This window comes from Pristiophorus japonicus, chromosome X, assembly GCF_044704955.1.
Source record: "Pristiophorus japonicus isolate sPriJap1 chromosome X, sPriJap1.hap1, whole genome shotgun sequence".
Taxonomy (NCBI): Eukaryota; Metazoa; Chordata; class Chondrichthyes; family Pristiophoridae; genus Pristiophorus; species Pristiophorus japonicus.
Window position 1 is genome coordinate 9,369,170 of NC_092010.1, and position 27,988 is coordinate 9,397,157.

Below are 27,988 nucleotides of genomic sequence, written 5' to 3' on the forward strand. Positions count from 1 at the left end.
AGATGTTACAGACAGAACACATTCTATTTTTTTCAGTGTAGCTTTTTATTGTGGAGCATGTAAAAAATGAAACGCACTGCAGAAGCATGCAAACAGAGGATATGAAGCAATCTTTAGCCTCCCCAACCTTTTCATTGCACAGTGGAACGATAATTGTCTTGCTGTTCTCACTGATGCTGGTCACTGAAGCTGGCTTTTGGCACAGTTCAATGCAGGAGCTTGGTGCCTTTCTCAAGGGAATAGGCCCCACTGAGGTCAATGACAGGATCAGTGTCGATCCACGCGCTCGGTAAGGTCTTCTGGGAAAGTTCCTCGCAGACATTCCACATCCTGGAGCTGATTCCAATCAGTCTCTTTCACCCCCATCAGCAAGCCTTTGGGCTGGAACACAAATGAAAATCAGCACTCCGACAAGTCAACATCGTACCACCATCACTGGGATTTCACTGATGGTTGACAGTGGGTGTGTGACATGTGGATCCAGTATCCACACAAACTGTGAGAAACCTGTACATCAACCTTCGAAATGACCTAGGATGCTGAGGGAGGTGAGGGTGGAAATTGCGGAGGTACTGGCCACAATCTTCCAATCCTCCTTAGAAACAGGGGTGGTGCCAGTGGACTAGAGAATTGCAAATGTTACATCCTTGTTCAAAAAAGGGTGGAAGGATAAATCCAGCAACTACAGGCCACTCAGTTTAACCTCGGTTGTGGGAAGATTTTAGAAACTATAGTCTGGAACAAAATTAACAGTTACTTGGACAAGTGTGGATTAATTAAGTAAAGCGAGTATGGATTTGTGAAAGGCAAATCATGTTTAACGAACTTGATTGAGTTTTTTGATGAGGTAATAGCGATGGTTGATGAGGGCAATGTGGTTGGCGAGGTGTACATGGATTTCCAAAAGGCGTTTGACAAATTGCCACATAATAGGCTTGCCAACAAAGTTGAAGGCCATGGAATAAAAGGGACAGTGGCAGGCTGGATATGGAATTGTCTCAGTGACAGGGAACAGAGAGTAGGGGTGAACGGTTGTTTTTCAGACTGGAGGAAGGTATACAGTGGTGTTCCCCAGGGGTCGGTACTGGGACCACTGCTTTTCTGGATATATATTAATGACTTGGGCTTGGATGTACAGGGCACAATTTCAATATTTGCAGATGACAATAAACTTGGAAGTATAGTGAACAGTGAGAAGGATAGTGATAGACTTCAAGATGACACAGACAGGCTGGTGGAATAGGTGGACACATGGCAGATTAAATCTAACGCAGGAAAGTGTGAAGTGATACATTTTGGCAGAAAGAATGAGGAGAGGCAATATAGGGGGGAAAATTGTGGTTGGAGGCTTCCTTTGGACGAACGTCTCCGTAAAAATCTACGCAAGTACCTGGTGGTCCCGGGGGAACATATGATCCCGGGCGGAGGCCGAGATTCACTGCGCAGCGCACGGGGAGATGCCTTTCAGGTACGTATGTACAAGCTGGAGTCACATGGGACTAGACCACCAGTCACGAGGCAGTCTTCTCATTGATAAAAATGGGAGCTCTGTTTGTGCAAGTTCCCAATACTATCAATGAGAAAACCCCCGAAAACACCCAAACACAGCACAATAAATAAATAAATAAAACACCTCACAAGTTTAAAATTAATTGAAATGAAATGTTTTCGAAAAAATGTAACTTTGGGGGGAATTTTTTTACTATGTTTTAATAGTGTTAAAAATAAACTCACCTTAGTGGACATAGTTTTTAATATAAAAATGAGTGTGTACATTTAATTTTTATCTGTTTCAAAACTCTTACGCTGGTAACAGTAAGCTATGCACCTGCTTTTACCAGGTGTAAGAGTTTGAAGGACATTCGCTGGGCATGAGTTGGGCAAATAGGCCAATCTCTCCCGCGCCAATGTCCTTCTCCCGGGGAGGCGGAGAAACTGTACGGAGAAATATTAACATATTGGAAAAACCGGTTTTCGGTGCATGTGTGTCACGCCCCGAAATCCGGCTTTTGCGAAGCCTCGCTGGGTCCATGCGCAATTCGTACCATAAAATAACGGGTACAATTCTAAAGGGGGTGCATGAATAGAGAGACCGAGGGGTATATGTGCACACATTGATGCAGGTGTACAGAGTAGATAGAGAGAGACTGTTTCCATTGGCGCAAGAGTTGAGAACCAGAGGACACAGATTCATGGTGATTGGCAGAAGAACCAAAGGCGATGTAACAAAACACTTCTTTTAGGCAGCAAGTGGTTAAGATCTGGGATGCACTGCCTCAAGGGGTGGTGGAGACAGACACAATCTTATATTTCAAAAGGGAGTTGGATACGTGTGTGAAGGAAAAAAATGTGCAGGGCTACGGGGTAAGGGCGGGGGGGAGGGACTGGCTGAGAGCCGGCACGGGCTCGACGGGCCGAATGGCCTTCTTCCACGCTGTCACCATACTATGATTATAAACTGGGATGGTGTTTGGAGAGATGACTTTTTAACTGTCTAACACTGGCTAACGTAATATGGCAGTGGGTACAGGTCTGTCACTGTATAACACTGGTAACAGTACTGGTGGGTACAGGTCTGTCATTGTATAACACTGGGGTACAGTACTGGTGGGTACAGGTCTGTCATGGTATAACACTGGGGTACAGTACTGGTGGGTACAGGACTGTCACTGTATAACACTGGGGTACAGTCCTGGTGGGTACAGGTCTGTCATTGTATAACACTGGGGTACAGGACTGGTGGGTACAGGTCTGTCACTGCATAACACTGGGGTACAGTACTGGTGGGTACAGGTCTGTCACTGTATAACAGTGGGGTACAGTACTGGTGGGTACAGATCTGTCACTGAATAACACTGGGGTACAGTACTGGTGGGTACAGGTCTGTCACTGTATAACACTGGTGTACAGTACTGGTGGGTACTCGTTTGTCACTGCATAACACTGGGTTACAGTACTGGTGGGTACAGGTCTGTCACTGTATAACACTGGGGTACAGTACTGGTGGGTACACGTCTGTCACTGTATAACACTGAGGTACAGGTCTGTCACTGTATAACACTGGGGTACAGTACTGGTGGGTACACGTCTGTCATTGTATAACATGGAGTACAGTCCTGGTGGGTACAGGTCTGTCACTGTGTAACACTGGGGTACAGTACTGGTGGGTACAGGTCTGTCAGAATGTAACACTGTGGTGCAGTACTGGTGGGTACAGGTCTGTCACTGTATAACACTGGGGTACAGTACTGGTGGCTACAGGTCTGTCACTGTCTAACACTGGCGTACAGTACTGGTGGGGACAGGTCTGTCACTGTATAACACTGGGGTACAGTACTGGTGGGTACAGGCATGTCACTGTATGACACTGGGGTACAGTACTGAGGGAAACAGGTCTGTCACTGGAAAACACTGGCCTATAGTACTGGTGGGTACAGGTATGTCACTGTACAACACTGGGGTACAGTACTGGGGGGTACAGGTCTGTCACTGAAAACACTGGGGTACAGTATTGGTGGGTACACGTCTGACACTGTATAACAGTGGGGTACAGTACTGGTGGGTACAGGACTGACACTGTATAACACTGGGGTACAGTACTGGTGGGTATAGGTCTGTCACTGTATAACACGGATACAGTACTGGTGGGTACAGGTCTGTCACTGTATAACACTGGGGTACAGTACTGGTGGGTACAGGTCTGTCACTGTAGAACACTGGGGTACAGTATTGGTGGGTACACGTCTGTCATTGTATAACATGGAGTACAGTACTGGTGGGTACAGGTCTGTCACTGTATAACACTGCGGTACAGTACTGCTGGTTACAGATCTGTCACTGTATAACACTGGGGTACAGTACTGATGGGTACAGGAGGGTCACTGTATAACACTTGGGTACAGTACTGGTGGGTACAGGTCTGTCATTGTATAACACTGGGGTACAGTACTGGTGGGTACAGGTCTGTCACTGTATAACACTGGCGTACAGTACTGGTGGGTACAGGTATGTCACTGTATAACACTGGCGTACAGTACTGGTGGGTACAGGTATGTCACTGTATAACACTGGGGTACAGTGCTAGTGGGTACAGATCTGTCACTGTATAACACTGGTACAGTACTAGTCGATACAGGTCTGTCACTGTATAACACTGGGGTACAGTACTGGTGGGTACAGGCCTGTCACTGTATGACACTGGGGTACAGTACAGAGGGGTACAGGTCTGTCACTGTGCAACACTGGGGTACAGTACTGGTGGGTACAGGTCTGTCACTGTATAACACTGGGGTACAGTACTGGTGGGTACAGGTCTGTCACTGTGTAACACTGGGGTACAGTTCTGGTGGGTACAGATCTGTCACTGTATAACACTGGCCTATAGTACCGGTGGGAACAGGTCGGTCACTGTACAACACTGGGGTACAGTACTGGTGGGTACAGGTCTGTCACTGTATAACACTGGGGTACAGTTCTGGTGGGTACAGATCTGTCACTGTATAACACTGGGGTACAGTACTGGTGGGTACAGGTCTGTCACTGTGCAACACTGGGGTACAGTACTGGTGGGTACAGGACTGTCACTGTATAACACTGGGGTACAGTACTGGTGGGGACAGGTCTGTCACTGTATCACACTGGGGTACATTACTGGTGGATACAAGTCTGTCACTGTATAACAGTGGCGTACAGTACTGGTGTGTACAGGTCTGTCACTGTATGACACTGGGGTACAGTACTGGTGGGTACAGGTCTGTCACTGTATAACACTGGGGTGCAGTACTGGTGGGTACAAGTCTGTCACTGTATAACTCTGGGGTACAGGTCTGTCACTGTATAACATGGGGTACAGTACTGGTGGGTACAGGATTGTCACTGTATAACACTTGGGTACAGTACTGGTGGGTACAGGTCTGTCAGAATGTAACACTGCGGTACAGTACTGGTGGGTACAGGTCTGTCACTGTATAACACTGGGGTACAGTGCTAGTGGGTACAGATCTGTCACTGTATAACACTGGGGTACAGTACTGGTGGGTAAAGGTCTGTCACTGTGCAACACTGGGGTTCAGTACTGGTGGGTACAGGACTGTCACTGTGTAACACTTGGGTACAGTACTGGTTGGTACAGGTCTGTCACTGTATAACACTGGGGTACAGTACTGGTGGGTACAGGTCTGTCACTGTATAACACTGGGGTACAGTACTGGTGGGTACAGGCCTGTCACTGTATGACACTGGGGTACAGTACGGGTGGGTACAGGGCTGTCACTGTATAACACAGGAGTACAGTACTGGTGGGTACAGGTCTGTCACTGCATAACACTTGGGTACAGTACTGGTGGGTACAGGACTGTCACTGTGTAACACTGGGGTACAGTACTGGTTGGTACAGGTCTGTCACTGTATAACACTGGGGTACAGTACTGGTGGGTACAGGTCTGTCACTGCATAACACTGGGGTACAGTACTGGTGGGTACAGGTCTGTCACTGAAGCACACTGGGGTTCAGTACTGGTGGGTACAGGTCTGTCACTGTATAACACTGGGATACAGTACTGGTGGGTACAGGTCTGTCACTGTATAACACTGGGGTACAGTACTGGTGGGTACAGGTCTGTCACTGTATAACACTGGGGTACAGTACTGGTGGGTACACGTCTGTCATTGTATAACATGGAGTACAGTCCTGGTGAGTACAGGTCTGTCACTGTATAACACTGGGGTACAGTACTGGTGGGTACAGGTCTGTCACTGTATAACACTGTGGTGCAGTACTGGTGGGTACAGGTCTGTCACTGTATAACACTGGGGTACAGTACTGGTGGCTACAGGTCTGTCACTGTCTAACACTGGCGTACAGTACTGGTGGGGACAGGTCTGTCACTGTATAACAGTGGGGTACAGTACTGGTGGGGACAGGTCTGTCACTGTATAACACTGGGGTACAGTACTGGTGGGTACAGGCCTGTCACTGTATGACACTGGGGTACAGTACTGAGGGAAACAGGTCTGTCACTGTATAACACTGGGGTACAGTACTGGGGGGTACAGGTCTGTCACTGAAAACACTGGGGTACAGTATTGGTGGGTACACGTCTGACACTGTATAACAGTGGGGTACAGTACTGGTGGGTACAGGTCTGTCACTGTATAACACGGATACAGTACTGGTGGGTACAGGTCTGTCACTGTATAACACTGGGGTACAGTACTGGTGGGTACAGGTCTGTCACTGTATAACACTGGCGTACAGTACTGGTGGGTACAGGTATGTCACTGTATAACACTGGCGTACAGTACTGGTTGGTACTGGTATGTCACTGTATAACACTGGGGTACAGTGCTAGTGGGTACAGATCTGTCACTGTATAACACTGGTACAGTACTGGTCGATACAGGTCTGTCACTGTATAACACTGGGGTACAGTACTGGTGGGTACAGGCCTGTCACTGTATGACACTGGGGTACAGTACAGAGGGGTACAGGTCTGTCACTGTATAACACTGGCCTATAGTACCGGTGGGTACAGGTCGGTCACTGTACAACACTGGGGTACAGTACTGGTGGGTACAGGTCTGTCACTGTATAACACTGTGGTACAGTACTGGTGGGTACAGGTCTGTCACTGTACAACACCGGGGTACAGTATTGGTGGGCACATGTCTGACACTGTATAACACTGGGGTACAGTTCTGGTGGGTACAGGTCTGTCACTGTATAACACTGGGGTACAGTACTGGTGGGTACAGGTCTGTCACTGTGCAACACTGGGGTACAGTACTGGTGGGTACAGGACTGTCACTGTATAACACTGGGGTACAGTACTGGTGGGGACAGGTCTGTCACTGTATCACACTGGGGTACATTACTGGTGGATACAAGTCTGTCACTGTATAACAGTGGCGTACAGTACTGGTGGGTACAGGTCTGTCACTGTATGACACTGGGGTACAGTACTGGTGGGTACAGGTCTGTCACTGTATAACACTGGGGTGCAGTACTGGTGGGTACAAGTCTGTCACTGTATAACTCTGGGGTACAGTTCTGTCACTGTATAACACTATGCTACAGTACTGGTGGGTACAGACCTGTCACTGTATAACACTTGGGTACAGTACTGGTGGGTACAGGTCTGTCAGAATGTAACAATGCGGTACAGTACTGGTGGGTACAGGTCTGTCACTGTATAACACTGGGGTACAGTGCTAGTGGGTACAGATCTGTCACTGTATAACACTGGGGTACAGTACTGGTGGGTAAAGGTCTGTCACTGTGCAACACTGGGGTTCAGTACTGGTGGGTACAGGACTGTCACTGTGTAACACTGGGGTACAGTACTGGTTGGTACAGGTCTGTCACTGTATAACACTGGGGGACAGTACTGGTGGGTACAGGTCTGTCACTGCATAACACTGGGGTACAGTACTGGTGGGTACAGGTCTGTCACTGTATAACACTGGGGTACAGTACTGGTGGGTACAGGTCTGTCACTGTATAACACTGGGGTACAGTACTGGTGGGTGCAGGTCTGTCACTGTATAACACTAGGGAACAGTACTGGTGGGTACAGGTCTGTCACTGTATAACACTGGGGTACAGTACTGGTGGGTGCAGGTCTGTCACTGTATAACACTGGGGTACAGTACTGGTGGGTGCAGGTCTGTCACTGTATAACACTGGGGTACAGTACTGGTGGGTACAGGTCTGTAACTGTATAACACTGGGGTACAGTACTGGTGGGTACAGGTCTGTCACTGTATAACACTGGGGTACAGTACTGGTGGGTACAGGTCTGTAACTGTATAACACTGGGGTACAGCACTGGTGGGTACAAGTCAGTCACTCTATAACACTGGGGTACAGTACTGGTGGGTACAGGTCTGTAACTGTATTACACTGGGGTACAGTACGGGTGGGTACAGGTCTGTCACAGTATAACACTGGGGTACAGTACTGGTGGGTACAGGTCTGTCACTGTATAACACTGGGGTACAGTACTGGTGGGTACAGGTCTGTCACTGTATAACACTGGGGTATAGTACTGGTGGGTACAGGTCTGTCACTGTATAACACTGGGGTACAGTACTGGTGGGTACAGGTCTGTCACAGTATAACACTGGAATACAGTACTGGTGGGTACAGGTCTGTCACTGTATAACACTGGGGTATAGTACTGGTGGGTACAGGTCTGTCACTGTATAACACTGGGATACAGTACTGGTGGGTACAGGTCTGTCACTGTATAACGCTGGGGTACAGTACTGGTGGGTACAGGTCTGTCACTGTATACCACTGGGGTACAGTACTGGTGGGTGCAGGTCTGTAACTGTATAACACTGGGGAACAGTACTGGTGGGTACAGGTCTGTCACTGTATAACACTGGGGTACAGTACCGGTGGGTGCAGGTCTGTCACTGTATAACACTGGGGTACAGCACTGGTGGGTACAGGTCTGTCACGGTATAACACTGGGGTACAGTACTGGTGGGTACAGGTCTGTAACTGTATAACACTGGGGTACAGCACTGGTGGGTACAAGTCAGTCACTGTATAACACTGGGGTACAGTACTGGTGGGTACAGGTCTGTAACTGTATTACACTGTGGTACAGTACGGGTGGGTACAGGTCTGTCACAGTATAACACTGGGGTACAGTACTGGTGGGTACAGGTCTGTCACTGTATAACACTGGGGTACAGTACTGGTGGGTACAGGTCTGTCACTGTATAACACTGGGGTATAGTACTGGTGGGTACAGGTCTGTCACTGTATAACACTGGGGTACAGTACTGGTGGGTACAGGTCTGTCACTGTATAACACTGGGGTACAGTACTGGTGGGTGCAGGTCTGTCACTGTATAACACTGGGGTACAGTACTGGTGGGTACAGGTCGGTCACTGTACAACACTGTGGTACAGTACTGGTGGGTACAGGTCTGTCACTGTATAACACTGGGGTACAGTGCTAGTGGGTACAGGTCTGTCACTGTATAACACTGGGATACAGTACTGGTGGGTACAGGTCTGTCACTGTATAACGCTGGGGTACAGTACTGGTGGGTACAGGTCTGTCACTGTATACCACTGGGGTACAGTACTGGTGGGTGCAGGTCTGTCACTGTATAACACTGGGGAACAGTACTGGTGGGTACAGGTCTGTCACTGTATAACACTGGGGTACAGTACTGGTGGGTACAGGACTGTCACTGTGTAACACTGGGGTACAGTACTGGTTGGTACAGGTCTGTCACTGTATAACACTGGGGGACAGTACTGGTGGGTACAGGTCTGTCACTGCATAACACTGGGGTACAGTACTGGTGGGTACAGGTCTGTCACTGTATAACACTGGGGTACAGTACTGGTGGGTACAGGTCTGTCACTGTATACCATTGGGGTACAGTCCTGATGGGTACAGGTCTGTCACTGTATGACACTGGGGTACAGTACTGGTGGGTACAGATCTGTCACTGAATAACACTGGGGTACAGTACTGGTGGGTACAGGTCTGTCACTGCATAACACTGGTGTACAGTGCTGGTGGGTACACATCTGTCACTGTATGACACTGGGGTACAGTACTGGTGGGTACAGGTCTGTCACTGTATAACACTGGGGAACAGTACTGGTGGGTACAGGTCTGTCACTGTATAACACTGGGGAACAGTACTGGTGGGTACATGTCTGTCACTGTATAACACTGGGGAACAGTACTGGTGGGTACAGGTCTGTCACTGTATAACACTGGGGTACAGTACTGGTGGGTGCAGGTCTGTCACTGTATAACACTGGGGTACAGTACTGGTGGGTGCAGGTCTGTCACTGTATAACACTGGGGAACAATACTGGTGGGTACAGGTCTGTCACTGTATAACACTGGGGTACAGTACTGGTGGGTGCAGGTCTGTCACTGTATAACACTGGGGTACAGTACTGGTGGGTGCAGGTCTGTCACTGTATAACACTGGGGTACAGCACTGGTGGGTACAGGTCTGTCACTGTATAACACTGGGGTACAGTACTGGTGGGTACAGGTCTGTAACTGTATAACACTGGGGTACAGTACTGGTGGGTACAGGTCTGTCACTGTATAACACTGGGGTACAGTACTGGTGGGTACAGGTCTGTAACTGTATAACACTGGGGTACAGCACTGGTGGGTACAAGTCTGTCACTGTATAACACTGGGGTATAGTACTGGTGGGTACAGGTCTGTCACTGTATAACACTGGGGTACAGTACTGGTGGGTACAGGTCTGTCACAGTATAACACTGGAATACAGTACTGGTGGGTACAGGTCTGTCACTGTATAACACTGGGGTATAGTACTGGTGGGTACAGGTCTGTCACTGTATAACACTGGGATACAGTACTGGTGGGTACAGGTCTGTCACTGTATAACGCTGGGGTACAGTACTGGTGGGTACAGGTCTGTCACTGTATACCACTGGGGTACAGTACTGGTGGGTGCAGGTCTGTCACTGTATAACACTGGGGAACAGTACTGGTGGGTACAGGTCTGTCACTGTATAACACTGGGGTACAGTACTGGTGGGTGCAGGTCTGTCACTGTATAACACTGGGGTACAGCACTGGTGGGTACAGGTCTGTCACGGTATAACACTGGGGTACAGTACTGGTGGGTACAGGTCTGTAACTGTATAACACTGGGGTACAGCACTGGTGGGTACAAGTCAGTCACTGTATAACACTGGGGTACAGTACTGGTGGGTGCAGGTCTGTAACTGTATTACACTGGGGTACAGTACGGGTGGGTACAGGTCTGTCACAGTATAACACTGGGGTACAGTACTGGTGGGTACAGGTCTGTCACTGTATAACACTGGGGTACAGTACTGGTGGGTACAGGTCTGTCACTCTATAACACTGTGGTATAGTACTGGTGGGTACAGGTCTGTCACTGTATAACACTGGGGTACAGTACTAGTGGGTACAGGTCTGTCACTGTATAACACTGGGGTACAGTACTGGTGGGTGCAGGTCTGTCACTGTATAACACTGGGGTACAGTACTGGTGGGTACAGGTCTGTCACTGTATAACACTGGGGTACAGTACTGGTGGGTACAGGTCTGTCACTGTATAACACTGGGGTACAGTACTGCTGGGTACAGGTCTGTCACTGTATAACACTGGGGTACAGTACTGGTGGGTACATGTCTGTCACTGTATAACACTGGGGTACAGTACTGGTGGGTACAGGTCTGTCACTGTATAACACTGGGGTACAGTACTGGTGGGTGCACTGCGAAAGCTCAGCCCGCTAGTGATGTAACATTTCAATCTCACCTGTATTTCAGCATCATTGAAAGACAGAACTAATATAATGTCACCCTCCGTAAAATGCAAGTGTGTTTCCTCACACAAGCTGTGTGTTGCTTTCACCTGCAGAAAGGACACAGAGCAGAACAAATATCGTTCGTCAGCATGCTCCTGAGTGGAATTTAAAGGCACAGTCTCAATCATAATGTGGAAGTAAAACTGTACCTTTTTGGGATTTTATGAGTGTTCCACGCTCCCCTGACCCACACCCCTCAACCTAGAGTTACCACCAGTTGCTAAGTGATGGCCAATCGCAGCTCAGGGCGACTGGAGCTGTCTCCTTCGGATGAATGCCGTTCGTCATAAAACTCAGCAGCCACCTTTGCACCAAAACTATAAACGAGGTTAATAACCACATGGGCCGCAGAGAACAGCTGGCATTGAAACTATGGTCTGTCCAACTGCAAATGAAATAAATATTTTAGCTTTTCAGAACAGGGTTAGTTTGTTTGCACTGTGCAACAAGCCCTTGACCGATTGTCTCATTGAATTGTTTGAACGACACGCCCAAGTCTTTGCGATGAGATGAAACTCACAGCTCCAATGTTACAGCTTGCCACGGCACACGGTAAGGGCTGTGGACACTGTAATAAACTCAGAACGTGTTATTTTGGTCTCATGGAATGGTTTAAAATGTCAGAGTTTATATGTTATATTGCCATTTCACCTGTTGATTCCTTTTTTTGCTTCTGTATAATTTTAGGTTAAATGATAAATTCCAATGAGTAGATTTATCCAGAGCTAAATGGATTGGCAGTGTGGTGTGTTTCCTACATATCAAAGAAATCAGAAATATATGATGGGCAATCTGTACAAAATTGTTATAAACCAACCTAGATTGTTAGCCCAGAGGTGTGTTATATCCCACTCACTACATGCTTACAGTTAAGTTACGGTTCAGAGGACTGATCTATGGAAGCTGTGTTTTACAGCCAGCACAAGTGCAGTGTTGTGATAAGATCTGAATCAAAGTAAAGGCCAAGTGCCCTTTATTTATTCTCTCTCTTACCCGCCTTCTCCTGACTCTCTCTTGCATGTCACTCTCTGTCTTCAGTACGTCTTCACGGTGTCCATGCCTGTGAGATTTGAGAGTGTTTTCTCTCACTGGAGCAAGAGAACCCTGTCATCATCATCATCATAATCATAGGCAGTCCCTCGGAATCGAGGAAGACTTGCTTCCACTCCTGAAGTGAGTTCTTTGGTGGCTGAACAGTCCAATACGGGAATTACAGTCTCTGTCACAGGTGGGACAGACAGTGGTTGAGGGTAAGGGAGGGTGGGACTGGTTTGCCGCACGCTCCTTCCGCTGCCTGCGTTTGATTTCTGCATGCTCTCGGCAAGGAGACGCGAGGTGCTCAGCGCCCTCCCGGATGCACTTCCTCCACTTAGGGCGGTCTTTGGCCAGGGACTCCCAGGTGTCAGGGGGGATGTTGCACTTTATCAGGGAGGCTTTGAGGGTGTCCTTGTAGCGTTTCCTCTGCCCACCTTTGGCTCGTTTGCCGTGAAGGAGTTCCGAGTAGAACACTTGCTTTGGGAGTCTCGTGTCTGGCATGTGAACAATGTGGCCTGCCCAGCGGAGCTGGTCGAGTGTGGTCAGTGCTTCGATGCTGGGGATATTGGCTGAGTGAGGACACTAATGTTGGTGCGTCTGTCCTCCAAGGGGATTCGTAGGATCTTGCGGAGACATTGTTGATGGTATTACTCCAGCAACTTGTGGTGTTTACTGTACATGGTCCATGTCTCTGAGCCATACAGGAGGGCGGGTATTACTATGGCCGTGTAGATCATAAGCTTGGTGGCAGTTTGGAGGGCCTGGTCTTCAAACACTCTTTTCCTCAGGCGGCCGAAGGCTGCACTGGCGCACTGGAGGCGGTGTTGGATCTCGTCGTCAATGTCTGCTCTTGTTGATAAGAGACTCCCGAGATATGGGAAATGGTCCACGTTGTCCAGGGCCGCGCCGTGGATCTTGATGACTGGGGGGCAGTGCTGTGCAGTGAGGACAGGCTGGTGGAGGACCTTTGTCTTACGGATGTTTAGCGTAAGGCCCATGCTTTCGTACGCCTCGGTAAATACGTCGACTATGTCCTGGAGTTCAGCATGTGTATGTGCGCAGACACAGGCGTCGTCCACGTACTGTAGCTCGACGACAGAGGTTGGGGTGGTCTTGGACCTGGCCTGGAGGCGGCGAAGGTGGGGCTATTCCATAATTCATAACAGTCGTGAAAGCCCCCATCCCCATTAAATTAGCGGGGACGTGCCCTGCTATTTTTCCCATCTCACTGCATGCTCGGGTTCAGCCTCCACTCTGTGTCTGTCCCTGATGTCACGGCTGAAATCGAGAACTCACTGCATGATGCGGGGCCCTGGAATATTCTGCACAGACACTCTGCCGAAACCCCAGCGCACAACCCATAAGAGCTTATTGGTCAGCCAGCGACATTCACTGTTACTATTCCTGTCCACAAGGTGGCAGCACTCTATACAATAATCCCCAGAAATGCCTGATGACCCTTATATTTCTTTCTCCTTTAAGATGCGAGACCCAGAGCTGTTGAATTTTTAAACTGTTGGTCTCCCCTGACCGGATAATGAGCTGCGAATTGACACAGTGAGCTAAAGTCTAGCTGACAAAAAAATGACTGCTGTACATTCCACTCTTGGCCAGTGATCTGTGTTGGGCACCAGCTCGCCATATAGTTGGGCAACAGAAGCCTGAGGCCTAGTCTGTGCCCGATGAGCCATACACAATCAGGAGGGAAACACTGCAGACACTCAGGGCCTGAGCAAAAACTGGGCACAAGGCTCATTAAGGGTCGGGACTTTATTTAAATGAGGTGCAACAAACATTAGGCTGAAGCTGCCTGCCAGTACTTGAGCTGTGGATCCTTCCGGTTGCCTGTCACTTTAATTCTTCACTCCATTCCCACTCTGACCTCTCCGTCCTTGGCCTCCAATGAAGCTCAACGCAAGCTCGAGGAACAGAAGCTCATCTTTCGTTTCGGCACTTTACATCCTCTGGACTCAACATCGAGTTCAACAATTTCAGAGCGTGACCTCTGGCCATCTTTGGCTCCCATTCCACCTCCCTCCCCGCAGAGCCTGTTTCTTTCTTTTTTTCTCCTTGTCTCCAAAGGCAGTTGGTCATTACCCCGCCATTCACACTCTATCGAGACTAACCTTTTTCTAACCTGTATCATTACCATTTCAATTCGGCCCATCATCCCTTTGTCTCTCTAATCTCTCCTGCCTTCCACCCTATCACAGACCTTCCCTTTTGTTCTTATCTCCCCTCCCCCTTTCAGTGCTGGTTAAGAATCTGTTCTTTTCGAACACTCTCCAGTTCTGACGAAGGGTCATTACCTGAAACGTTAACTCTGCTTCCTCTCCACAGATGTTGCCTGACCCGCTGAGATTTCCAGCATTTTCTGTTTTTATTATAATCAGGCCCAACGCTCTCCGGCAATGGAATAGTTCACATGCCGTGTTCATTACCCAGCATGCGGGCGTCTGTACCAGTGTTTGGGGCTCCTCCAATTCAATAAGCAGTCCTGTTTCTACCCCAGCTCACTGCAGTTATCAGCAGAGAGGGAAACGAGAGTCTTGGGTCAGAACTGGTCAATCCTGCTCCCTGACAACTGGCTCACTGAAATCAGCAGCAGCTTTGTCTCCGTTTACCTTCAGCTGCTGTAAGGGATGGTGGTCATCTTTTATTGGCTTCAAAATCAGACAGGAGGCAAGATAGAGGAGGCAGAATGGTGAATGGCAGGAGAGGGGCCTGGGGTGGGGAGGGGCCTGGAGGGGAGGGGCCTGGGGAGGGGAGGGGCTGGGGATGAGGAGGGGCCTGGGGTGGGGAGGGGCCTTGGGGGGGCTGGGGGTGAGGAGGGGCCTGGGGTGGGGAGGGTCCTGGGGAAGTGAGTAGCTGAACACGGGACTGGGGAGGGACCGGGGATGAGGAGGGGCCTGGGGAGGGGAGGGGCTGGGGATGAGGAGGGGCCTGGGGTGGGGTGGGGAGGGGCCGGGGGTGAGGAGGGGCCTGGGGTGGGGAGGGTCCTGGGGAACTGAGTAGCTGAACACGGGACTGGGGAGGGACCGGGGATGAGGAGGGGCCTGGGGAGGGGAGGGGCTGGGGATGAGGAGGGGCCTGGGGTGGGGTGGGGAGGGGCCTGGGGGTGAGGAGGGGCCTGGGGTGGGGAGGGTCCTGGGGAACTGAGTAGCTGAACACGGGACTGGGGAGGGACCGGGGATGAGGAGGGGCCTGGGGAGGGGTCGGGGATGAGGAGGGGCCTGGGGAGGGGAGGGGCCGGGGGTGAGGAGGGACCGGGGGTGAGGAGGGGCCTTGGGTGGGGCTGGGGGTGAGGTAGATCCTGGGGTGGGGAGGGTCCTGGGGAGGGGAGTAGCTGAACACGAGACTGGGGAGGGGCCGGGGATGAGGAGGTGCCTGGGGAGGGGAGGGGCTGAGCAGGAGACTGGGGAGGGGCCGGGGGTGAGGAGGGGCTTGATGTGGGGAGGGGCCTGGGGATGGAAGGGGCTGAGCAGGAGACTGGGGAGGGGTCGGGGGTGAGGAGGGGGCTGGGGAGGGGTCGGGGGTGAGGAGGAGCTTGGTGTGGGGAGGGGCCTGGGGAGGGGAGGGGCTGAGCAGGAGACTGGGGAGGGGCCGGGGTTGAGGAGGGGCCTGGGGAGGGGTCGGGGGTGAGGAGGAGCTTGGTGTGGGGAGGGGCCTGGGGAGGGGAGGGGCTGAGGAGGAGCTTGGTGTGGGGAGGGGCCTGGGGAGGGGAGGGGCTGAGCAGGAGACTGGGGAGGGACCGGGGGTGAGGAGGGGCCTGGGGAGGGGTCGGGGGTGAGGAGGGGCTTGGTGTGGGGAGGGGCCTGGGGAGGGGTCGGGGGTGAGGAGGAGCTTGGTGTGGGGAGGGGCCTGGGGAGGGGCTGAGCAGGAGACTGGGGAGGGGCTGGGGGTGAGGAGGGGCCTGGGGTGGGGAGGGTCCTGGGGAGGTGAGTAGCTGAGCAGGTGACTGGGGAGGGGCCGGGGGTGAGGAGGGGCCTGGGGAGGGGTCGGGGGTGAGGAGGGGCTTGGTGTGGGGAGGGGCCTGGGGAGGGGAGGCGCTAAGCAGGAGACTGGGGAGGGGCTGGGGCCTGGGTATGGGGAGGGGCTGAGCAGGAGACTGGGGAGGGGCCAGGGGTGAGGAGGGGCTTAGTGGGAGACTGGGGAGGGGCTGGGGCCTGGGTATGGGGAGGGGCTGAGCAGGAGACTAGGGAGGGTCTGGGGCCTGGGTATGGGGAGGGGCTGAGCAGGAGACTGGGGAGGGGCCGGGGGTGAGGAGGGGCTTGGTGTGGGGAGGGGCCTGGGGAGGTGAGGGGCTGAGCAGGAGACTGGGGAGGGGCCGGGGGTGAGGAGGGGCCTGGGGAGGGGTCGGGGGTGAGGAGTTTGGTGTGGGGAGGGGCCTGTGGAGGGGAGGGGCTGAGCAGGAGACTGGAGAGGGGCTGGGGCCTGGGTATGGGGAGGGGCTGAGCAGGAGACTGGGGAGGGGCCAGGGGTGGAGCAAGGGCCTGGGATCATTGCTTGAATTCTGATGTACGTTGCTGTGGGTGAAAATTCTGTGGAACGTTTAAGAGCCTCAACAGTTAACGGCCCGAGACTGTGAGGCACGGGACTGGAGGAAATGCAGTTTAAAAACTGACATTGGTGTCTGAGTCACATCTTGGAAATTTGCAGAAACCCCTCAGGAGCAGCATCTTTGTTTTCAACTGGTGGAAACGGGAGTTTCTAAAATGGCAACTAAAAACCGATGGCTGCACAAAGTTCCGGTTCATGAGCCAGCCTGTGCCAGCTCAGCAGACAGGAGACTGGCGCATGAGGGCAGTGCCTACGGTGGGCAGGACCAGCTGAAGAAAGTAGCAGACAGTTGTCAAGATGCAGAAAGTTGGCATGGAGCCCCTGGGTGTGCTTCCTGACCAGCACTCCATTCTGGTCAGAGTCTCTGGCTGGGACACTTTCACTTGTTTGCTGAAGCTGTGGGGTTTGATATTGTCCGCGCCCCAAGACACGATTAGTGGAGAATCTGACATCCGTTTGCCACACGAGGGGTTAAAGCTGGCAAAGTGGTAAGCAGTTTGTGCTGCTTCACTGCCTCTGACTCCCCCCAACCACACATTAACAGCTACAGTAGCCAAGTGGCCCTGGTACTGGATCAACGAGCCAGAGGTCGTGAGTTCACATCCCACCCGGGTAAGTTATGAAATTGAATTCAATAAATCTGGTCATTTGTGGGTTGGCACCCGGTAAACCCAACTGGTTCACTAACATCCTTCAGGGAGGGGAACCTGTCCTTACCCAGTCCAGCCCACACGTCTAGTCTCACACTACATGGTTGACTATCAACTAGGCATGGGCAATGAATACTGGCCCTGCCAGTGTCGCCCAATCACAAGGACAAATAAAAGCGGTGAGGGGTAAGGGAATGGAGACCACTGTAATGTATGTACCCGGGAGCATGCTCACAGGTTTGTCGAGCAGTCCAATTGTGAGTGGCTTAGCCAGTCACGTGATGTTCACCAGACTCAATCTTCTTAGACAGTCCCTCAGAGCTGAGGATGACTTGCTTCCACATTAAAGTGAGTTCTCAGGTGACTGAAGAGTCCAATGCGGGAATTACAGTCTCTGTCACAGGTGGGGCAGACAGTGGTTGAAGGGATGGGTGGGTGGGGTGCTTGGGTTGTCGTGCGCTCCTTCTGCTGTTTAAGCTTGGCTTCCGCGTGCTCCCAGTGAAGAGACTCGAGGTGCTCGGCGCCTTCCCAGATGTTTTTCCTCCATTTTGGGCGGTCTTGGACCAGGAATTCCCAGGTGTCAGTGGGGATGTTGCACTTTATCAGGGAGGCTTTGAGGGTGTCCTTGTAACGTTTCCTCTGCCCACCTGGGGCTCGTTTGCCGTGTCGGAGCTCAGAGTAGAGCGCTTGCTTTGGGAGTCTTGTGTCAGGTACGCGGACAATGTGGCCCTGCCCAACGGAGCTGGTCGAGTGTGTTCAGTGCTTCAATGCTGGGGATGTTGGTCTGGTCAAGAACACTAATGTTGGTGTGCCTGTCCTGCCAATGAATTTGCAGGATCTTGCAGAAGCAGCGTTGGTGGTACTTCTCCAGTGCTTTGAGGTGCCTGCTGTACATAGTCCATGTCTCTGAACCATATAGGAGGGCGCGTATCACGACTGCCCTGTAGACCATGAGCTTGGTGCTGGGTTTGAGGTCCTGGTCTTCAAACACTCTCTTCCTCAGGCGACCGAAGGCTGCTTTGGTGCACTGGAGACGGTGTTGGACTTCGCCACCAACGTCTGCCCTTGTTGACAGTAGGCTCCCGAGGTATAGAAAATGGTTCACGTTGTCAAGGGCTTCGTCGTGGACTTTGATAACTGGGGAGCAGTGCTGTGTGGTGGGGACAGGCTGGTGGAGGACCTTTGACTTACAGATGTTTAGTGTACGGCCCATGCTCTCGTACAATGGCTTGGAGTTCGGCCTCAGAGTGTGCGCAGACACAGGCATCGTCTGTGTACTGTAATTCAATGACGGAGGATGGGATGACCTTGGATCTGGCCTGGAGGTGATGGAGGTTGAACAGTTTCCTGTTTGTTCTGTAATTTAGTTCCACTCCAGCGGGGAGCTTGCTGAGGGCGAGATGAAGCATTGCAGCAAGGAAGATCGAGAAGAGCGTTGGGGCGATGACACAGCCCTGCTTGACCCCGGTCCAGACGTGGATTGGGTCTGTGGTGGATCCGTTGGTCAGGATCATGACTTGCATGTCACCGTGGAGCAGGCGGAGGATGGTGACAAACTTTTGAGGGCATCCGAATTTGAGAAGGACACGCCATAATCCCTCTCGGTTAACAGTGTCAAAGGCCTTTGCGAGGTCCAAGAAGGCCATGTACAAAGGTTGGTGCTGTTCCCTGCATTTCTGTTGTATTTGCCGCGCGGTGAACATCATGTCCATTGTGCCCCTCAGTGGACAGAATCTGCATTGTGACTCTGGGAGGAGCTCTTCAGCCGCTGGGAGATGGCGATTGAGGAGGATTCTTGCGATGACTTTCCTGGTGGTCGACAGCAGGGAAACTCCTTTGTAATTACCGCAATCAAAGTTGTCACCTTTCTTGAAGATGGTCATGATTCACACTTTTCTGAGATCTCCCGGCATGATCTCCTCCTTCCAGATAAGAGCGATGGGGTTGTAGATCCACACCAGTTGTGCTTCTCCGCCATGTTTTAGTGCTTCGGCGGGATTCCATCTGCTCCTGATGACTTGTTGTTCTTCAGTTGTCGGATGGTCTTTTCTAACTCATGCCGGGCTGGGGTTTTGCTGAGATGGTGGCGGGTAGCATTCTGCGGGATGGAATCTCGGTTAAGTAGATCTTCGAAGCGCTCCTTCCAACGGGCCCGGACTGTCTCTCTGTCCTTGATGAGCACCTCTCCGTTCTTGGGCAGCAGTGGGGTGGGGCCTTGGGTGCTTGGGCCATAGGTGGTCTTGACTGCGGTGAAGAATCCTCTCACGTCGTGGTTGTCGGACAGTTGCTGGATCTCCTGCGCTTTCTCCACCCACCATCTGTTCTTTAGGTCACGGGTTTCTATTGGACCTCGGTCTTCCGACGTCTGTAGAGCTGCTTTCTTGCTCTTGAATTGTGTTGCTGCTTTAAGTTCAGAAATGCCTTGCGCTTGCGGCTTATTAGCTCCTGGATTTCCTGGTCGTTCTCGTCGAACCAGTCTTGGTGTTTCCTGGTCGAGTGACCGAACGTCTCTTCACAGGTGCTAATTATGGAGGCCTTGAGGGCAGACCAGGCACTGTGGGCACTCTGCGTCTCTGGGTCACTGGGAGTCGTCAGGTTGGTAGCGAGGCGCTGGCTGAACAGCCTGAGCAGGATCTTGGAGTGCTCCAGCGTTGATTTTCCTGCGGGATCGTTTCTGTTGTCATCGCTGTTTTGGGGCAATGTTGATGGTGATGACAGAGCGAATTAGGTGGTGGTCTATCCACCAGTCATCAGCTCCTGTCGTGGCGTGGGTGATGCGCACATCCTTACGGTCCCTCGCTCGGACGATGATGTAGTCGAGCAGATCCCAGTGTTTGGAGCGAGGGTGTTGCCATGAAGCTTTATCTTTGTCCTTCTGACGGAACAGGGTGTCGGTGATGACGAGGCTGTGTTCTAGGCATTTTGTCAGGAGCAGGGTACCGCTGGATTTGGCTTTCCCTACCCCCCTCTCTGCTGATCGCGCCTCCCCAGAGGTTGGTGTCCTTTCCAACTCTGGCACTGAAGTCGTCAAGCAGGATCAACTTGTTGCTCGTTGGGACTCAGGTCAGGGATTATTCGAGGCTGGAGTATAATTCCTCTTTGGTCTCGTCTGTAGCTTCCAGTGTTGGGGCGTATGCGCTGATAACTGTAGTGCACTGGGCTGGGGTGAGCCGAAGGGTCATGAGGCGTTATCCCGCAGGGGGAGTCTCTGAGACGGCCCACGAGCTCGTTTTTTATGGCAAAGCCTACCCCCTGGTTTGCCTTTCCAGAAGAAGGTATAGCCTCCTCCTTGTTCCTTGAGCTGGCCTTCCCCTGCCCGCCGGGTCTCGCTCAGGGCGGTGATATCGATGTCAAAGCACCTAAGTTCCCGGGCAACGATGGCAGTACGGCTGTAATGTCTGTAAGCTTGCAATGTTTGTAGCTCCACACTGTGGATGTGGACATATTGTGTACTGCAACTGCATAGTTTATAATAAACAGAACCAGGCAGATTCCGGAGGCTTCCGAGAGAGCTGCCTGCCGTGTTAGGAGCTGTGTGTGCTGTGCTCGGTGAAGATATCACAACGGCATTACGGCCTGTTGCTGTTGGGGTTGTCCATGAGGGTCCTGAAGTTCCAGGTCCCAAACGTCATCTTAAAGTGGTTACAGGTTTGTTGAGCTGTTGAGTTGGGCGTGGCTTAGCCAGTCACGTGATGTTCACAAGACTCAATAAAACCCCAGCCAGTTGGGTTCGAGAGACCCACGATGGGGCAGGTGGTTGTGAGCCTGGTGGATGAACTGGTAATGTGTAGTGTGATTGTTAAACCTTTGCTAATAAACCAACTAGTTCTTAACAGCAATGTGTTGCTATGAATTCTTAAGCAAAAAACCCATGAAGCAAATGCATTTCAGCGGGAGAGGATGCCATGGTGTGAACACCAACGGCTGGTCTGGTACCTTGTACATGAATCCCGGCGGCAGCTCTTCACCAGGTGGCCTCTCGATATCTAAGCTTTCAGCCAGCGCTAGGCCTTCACTGTCTGCGGAAGACAGGGTTGTATCTTTGCTTTCATCAGCTACGTCTCGGCTGTCTTGCACCTCGCGTTTATCAGTGGCGGGACGACCCAGATCCTGTGGGGTAAATGTGACAACATTAACAGCGTGTCAGTGGAAATAAATTGCCCCTTGTCATTTGTAACCTGCTGCTGGATCCTCCTGGGTGAGATACATCTAAGCGCAGTGTCTCGCTGTTGATGTATGTACCCTTTCTTGTCATTTCCCCTCCGAAGGTCCAAATCCCTTGTCCTACATACACCCCCCTTCTCCTCCCTACATCCTCATCTCCTCCCCTAACTCGTTCGTTCCCGGAGCCTGAAACCCGTGAGGCCCCCTCGCCTCCCCCGGTCTTCCCGCCCTCCCACAATCTACGGCCATTCACCACACACTCATTTGCCACCTACTCTTCTGCCCATGAGGCTTTGACCCTTCTCGACCTGCTGCTCCATCATGTCCAGATAAACTCTCCGTCAGTAATGCTCCCCCTGAAACACGGACCCATCGCTGTTTTTCCAGCTGCTGACTGACCTGTTGTGCATTTGTCATATTTTCTGTTTGGATTTCAGATGTCCAGTGCGTGCAGTTTTATCTCTCATCTCATCTCAGTATTCTGCTTCTTTATGTAGACTGGAAACAACATGGGGTCCCAGCACCAAGCCTTGTGGGACACCATGAAACATCTTTCCAGTACACCTCTCACAGGTATTATTCAGAAGCTTGTTGTGCAGCCCCGGGTTCCATCCTGAGTCTATGTGGCTTTTCATTTCATTCGTTTAGTGAAAGAAATCTTTCATGTGGAACTTTTTCAACAGCTTTCTGAAAGTCCAACTAAACTGCATCAGAGAGAATTTCATTATCTACTTTATTTGTAATGTCCTCAAAGAGGTCACACACGTTTTATGCTGGAATGTGGTAGATTCAGAGTTGTTTCAAATATGAGCTGTGTGTTGCGATTTGATCTGCTCGAGATCCCATGTATTTTCATCATAAAACGGAGACATTCCTAGTTATTACCAACAGGGTCCTTTTAGGGGTGGGCTGTTCCACACATTGACATCTGCTGTCATAGGAAACTGAAGCACTTGTTTCACCTGTTACTAATATCAGCTAACACAAGATTGGGACTGGAGTACCCTCTGACCCTGTCTCACTCTGTATTATAAGTTTGGAGTTACTAGGGGACCAAGTTTCGGCCTGAGTTGCTCCTGTTTTTTTAGAGCAACTGGTTTAGAATGGAGTATCTTAGAAATTGCAATTCTCGGCATTTAGTTTGCTCCAGTTCTAGTCAGTTAGAACAGTTTCAGTTTGGAACAGATTTTCTTTTCAAAAGGGGGCGTGTCCGGCCACTTATGCCCGTTTTGAAAGTTTAGGCAGTGAAAACTTACTCCAAACTAACTTAGAATGGAGTAAGTGAAGATTTTTGTACGCTCAGAAAAACCTTGTCTACACTTAGAAAATCAGGCGTAGGTTACAAATCAGGCCTAGGGAATGGGGGAGGGGGGGTTTAAAGGGAAGTTTACAAACATTAAACACTTCAGTTTTACAAATAAAGAGCCATCATCAATAATAAATGATAAATACATCAATAAATCAACCAATAAATCAATCAAAAAAAATTAATAAAAAAAAAAATTTAAATCAATAAATAAAACATTTTCTACTTACCGATTGCAGCACCGGGAGTCCTCCAACAGCGTGCTGGGACGGCCCCCCCAGTGTGTCTCTATCTCTCTGTCTGTCTGTGTGTCTCTGACAGCGAGGGGAGGGGGTGGGGGAGGGGGAGAAGGGGGGTGGGGTGGGGTGGGAGAGGGGGAGGAAGGAGGAGGGAGGTAGAGGGGGGTGGGAGGAGGAGGAGGAGTGGAGAGGGGAGGGGGAGGAGGGAGGGGGAGGGGGAGGAGGGAGGGAGGGAAGGAGAGAGAGGGAGGGAGGGAAGGAAGGAGGGAGGAGGGAGGGAGAGAGGAGGGAGGGAAGGAGGGAAGGAGAGGAGAGGGAAGGGGAGGGAGGGAAAGAGAGGGGAGGGAGGAAGGAGAGGGGAGGGAGGGAGAGAAGGAGGCTGAACGGCAGGGCCCAAGATTTCGGGCTGGATTTACAGGTAGGTGGCGTCGGGTCTCGGGTCCGGGGGGGGGGGGGGGGGAGGGGAGAGTCGCGGAGGGGGAGGGGAAAGAGTCGCGGAGGTCGGGGGTGGAGGGGGGAGAGTCGCGGAGGTTGCGTCGCCGGTGGGGGGGAGAGTCGCGGAGGTCGCGTCGCCGGGGAGCGGGAGTCAAGTCGGGTCGGGTCCGGTCGGGTGGGAGGAGCCTTATCCACGCAGCCCCAGTGAGGCCATTCGGCCAGGGCTAGGGGCTGTGTGCTTCAGGCCCCTCCCACAGTTTTGGGTGCCTGGAGCTACTGCACATGCGCGCCCACTGTAGCGCGCATGTGCAGAGGTCCCGGCACTGTTTTCAGCGCAGGGACCTGGCTCCGCCCCCCACAGCTTGTGCTGATCCGCGCCCAGCTCCAGAGGACCTGCAGGGAGCCGGAGAATAGGTGAGTTTTTTTTAGGCGCACTTTGTGGCGCAAAAAACGGGCGTCCAGGTCCGGGCTGCGCCGTTCTAGGCACGGCCTGAAACTTGGGCCCTAGATGAGGGTGTAAGCAGTTAATTAAATGTATTTCTGCACAATACCTGTGGCTGTCTTTCTACACACATTACCTGAGGTGGTGGCTGTGGTGAAGGGTCAGATGTTGGAGCAGAGATTATGGCAGGTTCACAAGTCTGTGCAGTAACTGAGGAGTCAGTCCCTGCAGAGGTCACAGTGCCCTCGGACAAAGGGGACGCTGAAGGGACAGGCACTTCGCTTTCAGCGTCAGAAGATGTTTGTCCTTCGATACAAACTTGTGCTTCGGGCCGTGGCACTTCAGGGGCTGCAGGACTTGCTGGGACAGTCACCTCATTGGTTGTATAATCCTCAGACAAAGGTGAGGCTTCAGTAGTAACCTGGACTTTGGGTTCAGGCTCTGAGGTTCCAGGAGATACAGGACTCGCCTGAGGAGCGACCTCCCCAGATAGTTGATCTTCTGAGGAAGTTGAATCTTCAGTAGCAACCTGGACTTTGGATTCAGGCTCTGAGGCTTCAAGCATTACAGGGCTGGCTTCCACGGCCATCTCGCTAGGTTGTTGATCTTCAGTGGCAGCTAAGGCTTGAGTCGAAACTTCAGGCTCCGGTTGTGAGACTTTGGGAGTAGCAGAGCTTAACATCAGGCACGATGCAAGAGAAGGATTTGCAGCTGCATCTGTCGACGAATTTTGACTTGATGATGAAGATGAAAGAGTTAAGTTTTCAACGGTTGAGATGGCTTCTTCACCAGCATCAACAGTATCTGTGGATGAGGTTTGGAGAGAGGGTGAGGTGTTGGGCGATAATATTTCTGAGCGATTTTCATCGGTAGATGTGTGGAGCAGATCATTACTGGACAACTCCAGTGATTTTGATTCTGAAGGAGAGTGTTGACTTCTAGCTGCCTTGGGTGGCAGGGTATCTAACATTTTGCCAGAGGACTCTGGCCTTGAACTTTCTGAAGCATTTGGCTTCTCAGCAAGTATGAGACATGTTGAGGATGAAGTATCTTGAGGTGAAGCAGTTGGAACATCATTCAGTGGTTCTTCTGAAGGAGATTGTGTTTCAGAAGAAGGCGGAGCTAGGGGCTCAATCTTACTCAATGATAAACGAGCAGAAGGTCTTGGGGCTTCATTGGGTGGTGGCATGGCAGCAGGGTGAGTCTCTTTGTGTGATTCAGGCATTTCAAGGGCTGCTTCACTCGATGCTGGAGCTGGTGACAGTGCACCATCAGTGGAGGAGGATATTGTAACGGGTAAGACCTCATCCTTCGGTATGGTGGCACCCACCAATTGGTCAAGGCTGCTGTCCGAAGAGATTGAAAGTCTACTTGCAGGATTGACTGGTGATGAGATAATCCATGATCGCCTGTTGCTGCAATCGATAAAGCACAGGAGGTCTTTCATATTGTTCATTTGTGAGATTGTATAACAGTGTCAATAATTAAATGGCTCGGTAACGGAAAGCCCGGCCTGGTGTGGTACTGAGCCACACAGACCCAAGACCACCACGCCCCAGGTTGAGCGCGCTGATCTACAATTGTCCTCAGCTACCCTGGCTGTGTGACTGAATGGGGGGCCTTGGCCGGGACAATGCCCCTGTCTGGGCTCACACCTGAAACCAGCCACATGGGCAAAGCACCAGAGGGCAGTTGATGCCCATCGAGGTTCACCCAGCAACGGTTGGCACCTTCAGGCGAGGGGGAACAAAAGGACAGAAAACGAACAGTTGCAGAATTAACGGAACGGCAGTATTGAGTGTTGCCATCGTTGACCCATGACATTAACAGTTGATGTGAGGTATCACAAGTCAAGGGGAACCTATGATCAATCTTTTTCAATTGAGAGCATGTTCTTTTGCTCAAAAGTTTTACTTATTAATTTATCTCTGAAACAGTTAATGTGAAGGGGGTATTACATGGGGGAGTGCAATCCAGGTAGCACATTGAGGGGAAGGGTTTTGGAGGTTGCACATTGAGGGGGAGGGTATTACAGGTTGCACATTGAGGGGGAGGGTATTACAGGTTGCACATTGAGGGGGAGGGTATTGGAGGTTGCACATTGAGGGGGAGGGTATTATAGGTTGCACATTGAGGGGGAGGATTTTGGAGGTTGCACATTGAGGGGGAGGATTTTGGAGGTTGCACATTGAGGGGGAGGGTATTACAGGTTGCACATTGAGGGGGAGGGTATTGGAGGTTGCACATTGAGGGGGAGGGTATTACAGGTTGCACATTGAGGGGGAGGGTATTGGAGGTTGCACATTGAGGGGGAGGGTATTACAGGTTGCACATTGAGGGGGAGGATTTTGGAGGTTGCACATTGAGGGGGAGGATTTTGGAGGTTGCACAATTTAGTGAATATTTTTGGCCTAATATTTTGCCAGCATTGAGATAAGGAAGAACGGTCAGATGGCGATGTCAGGATTGTGGTCTGATGTTGTACCTGTTCAGGATGATTGGCTCGGGGATCCTTCGGCAGTGTACGCAGGCACACCATCCAATGGTACAAACTATGAACTCTTGCTCAGTAATGATCTTGTGCCGTGCTGGAACTATAATGACTTACCTCGCAACACCCTTCACAATAAACACCTTGGTGCTGTGCTGCTTCTCCAGCGTTGTCATCACAGAGTACAGACCCTGGTTCAGCTGCAGACACACAAAACATTGCATTGAGGGGGCTTGTGAATATGGGGAAATATTACATTCAGTGAGAGCAACAAAGGAAATCAGGATCAGCACGGCAATAAGTGTGTCAGACGCTGCAGTGTCATTATCATCGGCAATTTGTGTTCAATCTCACCATCAATCTTCTAGGGCAGGTACAGCACGGGGTTAGCTACAGAGTAAAGCTCCCTCTACACTGTCCCATCACACACTCCCAGGGCAGGTACAGCACGGGTTAGATACAGAGTAAAGCTCCCTCCACACTGTCCCATCAAACACTCCCAGGGCAGGTACAGCATGAGTTAAATACAGAGTAAAGCTCCCTCTACACTGTCCCATCAAACACTCCCAGGGCAGGTACAGCATGGGTTAGAGACACAGTAAAGCTCCCTCTACACTGTCCCATCAAACACTCCCAGGGCAGGTACAGCACGGGTTAGATACACAGTAAAGCTCCCTCTACACTGTCCCATCAAACACTCCCAGGGCAGGTACAGCACGGGTTAGATACACAGTAAAGCTCCCTCTACACTGTCCCATCAAACACTCCCAGGGCTGGGACAGCATGTGGTTAGATACAGAGTAAAGCTCCCTCTACACTGTCCTATCAAACACTCCCAGGGCAGGTAAACTATGGGGTTCGATACAGAGTAAAACTTCCTCTACACTGTCCCATCAAACACTCCCAGGGCAGGTACAGGGGGTTAGATACAGAGTAAAACTCCCTCTACACTGTCCCATCAAACACTCCCAGGGCAGATACAGCACGGGGTTAGATACAGAGTAAAGCTCCATCTACACTGTCCCATCAAACATTCCCAGGTCAGGTTAGAGAGTAATGCCTCGTTTGAGTACTGCATGTTGAGCCACTTTGAAAGTCCCTTTGTGGTTTGATGTCTGTGAGGGGATAGAGAGTTGTGGCTCTGTTGAAAGTTTAATGCCGCCCTGTTCCTGAGTGTTAGACTCAGCTGTACGTACCTTGCTCATCTCCTGGTAGAAGATATCCCGGAGGTTGGACATGTTCTGAAATATCGTCACGTAGCATCCGATACGGCTGCAAAGAGAGGAGTGAGGTTTAACTTTCAC

The 27,988-nt window shown here is 51.3% G+C and overlaps 1 protein-coding gene across 1 annotated transcript; it reads right to left on the minus strand.

Moving 5' to 3' along the window:
• Nucleotides 1-42: 42 nt before the first annotated feature.
• LOC139241025 (amphiphysin-like) lies at nucleotides 43-27,988 on the minus strand. Its single transcript, XM_070869740.1, has 6 exons — nucleotides 27,881-27,988; nucleotides 26,802-26,884; nucleotides 24,330-25,608; nucleotides 21,544-21,717; nucleotides 11,314-11,409; nucleotides 43-381 (listed from the first exon to the last, which is right to left on the minus strand). Exons 1-6 carry the CDS (start codon nucleotides 27,920-27,922, stop codon nucleotides 268-270), a joined length of 1,788 nt encoding a protein of 595 aa, XP_070725841.1. The 5' UTR covers nucleotides 27,923-27,988; the 3' UTR covers nucleotides 43-267.